At 51.5% G+C, this 7,376-nt stretch overlaps 1 protein-coding gene across 1 annotated transcript; it reads right to left on the bottom strand.

The window, feature by feature from the left end:
- Positions 1 to 232: 232 nt before the first annotated feature.
- Positions 233 to 3,252, bottom strand: FUT4 (fucosyltransferase 4). The gene has a single exon (XM_028119596.2). The coding sequence runs from the start codon at positions 2,877 to 2,879 to the stop codon at positions 1,389 to 1,391; it is 1,491 nt and encodes a 496-aa protein (XP_027975397.2). The 5' UTR covers positions 2,880 to 3,252; the 3' UTR covers positions 233 to 1,388.
- Positions 3,253 to 7,376: the final 4,124 nt, after the last annotated feature.

Genomic DNA, 7,376 nt, shown 5'->3' with positions numbered 1-7,376 from the left:
GACACAGTCTCAAGGTCACTAGGCATGTGAGGATGTACTGTACTACCATGCAGACCAGGAGGGGAACTTGCTGGCCCCAAGGAAAGTTGCAGATTTAGATTTTAACAAAAGCCAAACCTCACTGCAGGCACTAATTTAGTTTCATTTCCCAGCAACTAAACATTGCACTAAAAACTGAGCGGGGGGGAGGGGGGGGGAGGGGAACCAAAAAAAAAAAAAAAACTGGCATTAACAGACACCACGAAATTTTTTTCCTCTTCCATGATTCCACAATGCGGTACAGTCTCTTTCCTTGTTCTGCAGACAGGTAATGCCAGCAACCCTGGAGGACAGACATTCCTGCTGAAATTTCAGGACGGACATTCCTCCTGAAATTTGTTAATTAATTAACAAATTAATTTTGTGGAGAATGACACCGTGGCTTCCTTCTCCTGTTTGTAAACACAGGCTGGTTTTCTGGAAAGAGGGAAGAGACTGCTTCCACTTTATTTTCATATCTGTAATTTTAATGTGCTTTTGAAAAATTTTAGGTTATAGAAAAACAGACACAGAGGAAATAAGTTAGCAGATGATGATTCACATTGCAAAGGGATTCTCCATAGGGTTGCATTAAATACTAAATTCTCCTAAAGCAGTGAATTTGGGACTTGATTTAAAAGCAGCTTTCCAAAAATACATTTCCAAAAAATACATTTGTAAAAGTGAGGTATACCTATAGATTCATCTTAACTCTCCGAGGACAATTTAGCATCTTCTTTGCACTCACAGGGCAGGGGAACAAAAAGGACTTGTTAAGGAACAGTCAAGGGATTTTTGGACCACCCTCCTCATCTGCCTTAGGAGATGAGGCTTTTCAGAACTCGCCCCAGACAGAGAAAGACCCACTTGTGGCCCTAGTCCTGTCACTGTTCTGCAACAAGGCTCCTTCTAAAAGCAGGGGCTTGCTGCGCATTGGCCCAGTGAAACGGGCGTCAAGGAGCAGTGTGTGTGGATTTGGATTCCGCACAGACCACAAGTATGGCCTGTGGCCCATGAGGAAGGTCAGAGCAACTGACTCAAAGGCTTCTGGTAGGTAGGCTGTTTCCTCCCCTCTGCACAGGTTACAAGGTGAGGAAGGACCCCCTTCTTCACAGGTGAACACTGATGTCCATCTACAGCAGACAAGAGCCCAACTGCTCTTTGTGCAAAAAACCCATGAGAACCGGGAATCCTTCCCACCCCGTCTTTGTGCTGAATAATATCGATTGGTAACGACCATTTCCCCACAGAGTACAAATGAATGTTTGGAAAACTCCGTCCCATGATACAGGTGTCAAGGAGATGCACCGCTGAGGCTCCAAAAGCTGAGGATTTGACCTCCCTGGGTTACACCCAAGGCAAGAGTGGCTTCACCGCTCAAACCAGTGAGCCAAGTTGCGTATGCTCTTGGGCCGGTCCCCGGCGGTCTGCACAGCCTGGCAGACCCGGCACCAGGGCTCGTCCCAGAAGGAGATGATGTGCACCGCGAAGCTCCTGCGCCAGTTGAAGTAGCGACGGTAGACTGATGGGTTTCGGTCGAGGAAGAGCAGGTAGGCGGCCAGGGAGGAGGCACTAGGGAAGTCATCCACGTGGATGAAGGCACCGCGGGGCAGGAAGCGCTCATAATTGGCACGGTTGGGGCCCAGCACCACCGGCACGCTCCCGGCCAGCAACGCGTTGCGCCAAAACTTCTCGGTGATATAATCCAGGTGCTGCGAGTTCTCGAAGGCCAGGTAGAACTTGTAGCGGGCCACTGTGTGCAGGAGACCAATGTTGGGCACCGGCCGCCCCGGCCCACTCCTGCCGAACACGTCCACCGCCACGTGCTGGCTCAGCTGGTGGTAATAGCGCACCCGGGCCTGGCGCTCGTCCCAGTTGCTCACCACCCAGGCCACCAGCCCCCGTTTCCGGGCGAGCGGCGCGGCCAGGGCCAGCGGCGGATCGCTGGGATGGGTCCTGGGGTAGAGCGAGCCGTAAGGCACGAACACGTCCGAGTCGGCCCGGTAGGAGACGGTCCAGTTGAAGAGGTTACCTGCCAGGCTTCGCAAGCCCGGGGAGTGGGAGGGCGACTCGAAGTTCATCCACACCCAGCGCTGGCCCGGGGGCCTGAGGCCCGAGATGGCCAGGGCTTCGGCCGCCGCCACCCCCTTGTCCAACACCCGCAACTCCAGCCCCTCGGCCCCGCGCACCTGGACGTCCCACGGCGGGGGCCAGTCGGGGGGGCCCTTCACGAGGTCCCGGTGGTGGAAGAGCACCGCCTGGGCCTCCGCATAGGCCGCCCGGTCGGTGAGCAGGCGGCAGCCGCTGATGTTGAAGCGCAGCCAGCAGTCCGGCGGCCGCCTCGCGCGGCTCTCGCGCCGGGTGAAGGGTTCCCACCACAGCAGCACGCCCACCGGCCGCCGCGGGCCGGAGGACGGCCGGGGCAGCGGCGGGCCGGAGGACGGCCGGGGCAGCGGCGGCAGCTGCCTCCAGCAGTAGTAGGCGGCCAGAGCGGTGCACAGCAGGCCAACAGCCACCAGCGCCGGGGCGCTCCGCGCAAGCCCCAGGCCTCCGCGCCGCGCGAAGAGCCAGCCGCCTGCCGGGCCCCACGGCGCCCCCATGGCGCGCGCAGGCACCGCCGCCGCCTCTCGCCGGGCGTCTGCAGGCGTCGAGCAGCAGAGCTCGCTCTCATGGTGCCGCTGCGGCTCCGCCCGTCTTTGCCGCTCGCCGCTGACCCTGGAGCGGGAGAGGGCTGTCCCGGAATCCCGAAGCTCGCGGATGTGGATCTCCTCCCCGCGAGTCCCCGCAGAGCGCGCCACCAGGGCGAGGTGAGCGGGTCGGGCAGCCCAGCCCGGGGCGGCCCCGTCCCTCCCCGCCACCATACCTCCAGCCCGACCCGCGCGGCCGCCCCGGGCGTTTCCTGCCGCGCCTCCGCCCGCCCCCACCCGCCCCAGGGCTCGCGGACTAGCGGCCGCGCGGCCTAGGCCCCCTCACCCTCTCCTCGGGATCCCGCCTCAGGGGGGTCCCGGGCCTTTCTGCGCGCGCCCAGCGCCCTGGCCTTAACCTGCCCGCGGCTCCCTCCCAGCTGCGCCCCGGCGTTCGGTCGCGGTGGCCTGCACCCTCGCCCGGCACAGGGAGGACCCGGTTCACCGCAGCGCGCGTGCAGAGGGCGCTAGAGCAGGCGCGCGGGCTCCTAGGGAAGGCGGGCCCGGGGTGCCGAGTCCCCGGCAGGGGGACGGAAGATCGGGTCCTCTTCCTTCCTCACCCGCCCTGCTGTGGCCAGCGACGCCTGCCGGAGGGAGGGAGCCCGAGAGGCCGCGGGAACGTGCGGGCTGCGGCGCTGCCACCACGTCGGTGACCGTGACCTCGTGACCCGCCGAGACTGGCCGGCGGCGCGACGCACGGAGAGGTCGTGCATTTTGTGACACCAAGCTTCCAGGGTGGATATTAGTTAAACCGTACTGTCACAAGAACGTTTCCTCTGCCTACCTCCCCAGCAGAGGATCGGAGGCATAACACATTTTCTGAGCACTTGAAACATTCTTTTCCCTCCCTCCACCTCTAAATGCTTCTGACTGCCGGTATCTCGCTGCTGCTTCCCTTGTGAAGGCATCTACTTCCACAGTCGCTTGAGCAATTTCTTCCCCTACACCTTGAATTTGAATTTCTGGGTTTAGGCCTTCACTTATGTTATTAAACTCTTATTCAGGGCGCCTGGGTGGCTCAGTTGGTTAAGCGACTGCCTTCGGCTCAGGTCATGATCCTGGAGCCCCGGAATCGAGTCCCACATCGGGCTCCCTGCTCAGCAGAGAGTCTGCTTCTCCTTCTCACCCTCCTCCCTCTCATGCTCTCTGTCTCTCATTCTCTCTCTCAAATAAATAAATAAAATCTTAAAAAAAAAAACAAAACCAACTCTTATTCAGTGAAATTCCAAATAGGCCATAGGTGGGCAACTGACCTAAGAAGAGGAGGCAGGTCTGAGACAATTTTTAGTAGAACACAGCTGTGCATCGCGGTCCCACAGCTCAGTGCCATATTAAGTTACAGAATGTTAGAGGAGAAATAGGTTTCCTGGGAATGGGGCCAACCTGTCAGGTGTTTTTGATGCTATGCATACAGAAAATAAACCTGGGGGCACCTGGGTGGCTCAGTTGGTGAAGCGACTGCCTTCGGCTCAGGTCATGGTCCCAGGGTCCTGGGATCGAGCCCCGCATTGGGCTCCCTGCTCGGCGGGAAGCCTGCTTCTCCCTCTCCCACTCCCCCTGCTTGTGTTCCCTCTCTCGCTGTCTCTCTCTCTCTTTCTCTCTCTCTCTGTCAATTAAATAAATAAATAAAATCTTAAAAAAAGAAAAGAAAAGAAAAGAAACCTGGATTTGCCATTAGAATTTCCTGGGAAGAACTTTCCTCATTAAAAATCAAGTACAGACTGTAGGGGCGCCTGGGTGCCACACTGGGTGACACACCTGGTTTGAGCTCATGTCCTTGACCTCAGGGTTGTGATCTCAGGGGCTTGGGATCCAGCCCTGCATAGGGCTCAGCGGGGAGTATGCTTAAGACTGTCTCTTCCTCTCCCTCTGCCTCTCTCCCCACCTCTCAAATAAATAATAAACCTTTTTAAAAAATCAAGTACAGATTGTGAAAGCTTCTATAAAGATGGTTTCGTGTGGCATGCCTCCAGTTTTGGAGCTGGACAGCATTAGGCGCCCTGACTGTACCCATCAACCTAGTGACACTTTCTCCTACACACTGAAACCTTTTATGTTTGTCTTTTCTCGTTTTTCTTTTAATTTCACAGAATTATTTTCAAGCTACTTAAGCCAATTGTCATTGAAATTAGGAATTTCACTTCCACTCTTTTATTTTTAATTTAAAAAAAAACAAGGGCACCTGGGTGGCTCAGTCAGTTAAGCATCTGCCTTCAACTCAGGTCATGATCCCAGCATCCTGGGGAGAGCTTCTCCCCCTCCCACTGTCCCTGCTTGTGCTCTCTCTCTCTCTCTTTTTCTGTCAAATGAATAAATAAAATCTTTTTTTAATAAAAATGAAAAGGAATACAAAAATAAAAATAAAAAAAGCTTTGAATGCACAAATAACTTTTTTCAACCAAATGAAGGAAAGGACATATTAGCTTTGCTTTTTATGCAATGCAAAAACCTATACATTCATGCACGTTCCTCCCCCACTTCAGTTAAATAAGACATCACAGGAGGAGCGTAACGTTGTGTCCAGCACCTGGTAGGTAAGGCTTTGGTTAATGTTGCTTCCTTCCCCCACTCCGTTTTCCCGTAAATCCTTCCTTCAGATAGTCCAGTTACGCCAACTCTTTCTTGGTGGAATGACTCTGATCTCATGAATATCAATTTCCATTGTCTCTACTGACCTTGGTAGGATGAAGGATACAACTCTCTATTTAGTCTCATCTTGATGTTGGATGTTGGGGGAAGGGATACCTAGAAGAGGGTATAGTTGGATCAATAGAAACCAATCATGACTTCTCTACAAACAAGTGATTGATTTATTCCGTGGGCCATGGTTTGTTCTTATTTTAAAGGAATGGAGTATTCTCATGTCTTTATTGAACCAGTTGGGAAACTGGGATAAAAAACACTTATTTTGACCTTCAAGAATCTGAAAGAGGCAGAGGGAAGGAATCCTAGAAGGCTTTGGTAAGGTGGATCGTGGAATAATTAGGGACCACTGAAATCAGGCAGAGTGCCGAGATGTTAGTCTAAGCAGCAGGGGCAGCACACCAATGGCCAGACAGTGAGGATGAGGGTGGTAGGTTAGAAGTCACTAGGGTTTAGTTTGGCTAAGGAGATGGGGTTTTATCCTGAAGGTTGTAGGGAGTCTTCAAAAGGTTTGAACAAAGCGAGGGAGCAATATAATGGGATTAGTATTTTTTATTTATTTATTTTTGTTTTAAGATTTTATTTATTTATTTGAGAGAGAGAGAATGAGAGATAGAGAGCATGAGAGGGAAGAGGGTCAGAGGGAGAAGCAGACTCCCCGCTGAGCGGGGAGCCGGATGCGGGACTCGATCGCGGGACTCCAGGACCATGACCTGAGCCGAAGGCAGTCGCTTAACCAACTGAGCCACCCAGGCGCCCAGGGTTAGTATTTTTTTAAAAGCTCGTTGTGAGGGGAGGGGCGTATATGGAAGTTGACATAAGATAGGCTTTGGTGTGCTAGCCCTGTTTATTGACATAGGCACTGGATAATGGGTGTGTTTTGTTGAGGAAATTCATTAAGCTACAGACTTATATATGTACTTTTGTATCTGTATATTATACTTCAGTAAAATGTTTCTAAGGGAAAAAAATCATTCTTTCATCAGTAAAGGATGAATTGGGTATTAGGGACCAGGATAAGAGCAGAAGTATCTCATCCAGTTGGAAAGATATTGCTATAAATCACATACGAAATCACATACGAAACAAAATGCCTGAACTAAAATAGTAGATGTGAGAATGAGATTAAATTAAAATTAAAGGAGAGTAGATTCAGAGATAGTTAGGAGACCAGGGCCTTTCTCCAGGAAGCCTTCCCATATGCACAAATCCAGGGTAGGTTACATATATGTGCTCCCATATATACATCTTTCAGAATACCATGGGGGCAGGGATCATGTTTCGTTCATAACTCCAGCCCTAGCGCAGAACCTGGCACGTAGTAGTATTCATCATCTCAATGAATACTTGTTGAATGAAGGAGGGCTCTTAATGTATTGCTGAAATAATCTGTTGGTATCTGTGTTCCCCACTAGAAAGTGTGTAAGCATCAGGAAAAATTGGCTACGTGAATGATTTGCTGTGACATTAAGAAGCCCCTTAAGCTTTCAGGGGGTAAATGCAACACATGAATTGGAACCCTGATGACAAGCATCAGAAACTCCATCAAATTAGGCTGCCTCTCTTTGGCCCAACCTGGACCAAGTGCTCATTCTTGAAGCAGTCACTGTGGTCAGGAGATGTGGACTCTCTTGAGATCTTCTTCTGGAGCTACAGGATAGGTTTAGCTAAACCTCATGGGCTAACAATAGGGGGAGAGTAGTTCCCCAAAGTAAAAAATAAAGTGCTGTTTTCTGAAGAGGGAAGGGTTGGAGGGCAGTCCAAAACAACATGCCTATTAGCCATACAAAAGGAATTGTTATTCTAAATGAACTCTAAATCACCTCAGAATTTTAAGAAATCAAAAAAAAATTTAAGCATTCTAGGATTCTTCTTAATTTGGTTAAGGATAAACAAAGTATTTCTTGTATATTTAAAGGCCTCTCAGTTTCCACAGACTATAACACAGGAGGAAGTGGCTTTCTGTTGCAAGCATGAAGACAGGGCTTTTGGCCCCTGAGGACTGCTAAACCACGGTAGAAGAGAGGTCCA

Source organism: Eumetopias jubatus, unplaced genomic scaffold, assembly GCF_037043125.1.
Source record: "Eumetopias jubatus isolate StellerSeaLion01/CBP00866 unplaced genomic scaffold, mEumJub1_p1.0 scaffold_13, whole genome shotgun sequence".
Classification (NCBI taxonomy): Eukaryota; Metazoa; Chordata; class Mammalia; order Carnivora; family Otariidae; genus Eumetopias; species Eumetopias jubatus.
This window is presented reverse-complemented; position numbering and strand designations above follow the sequence as displayed.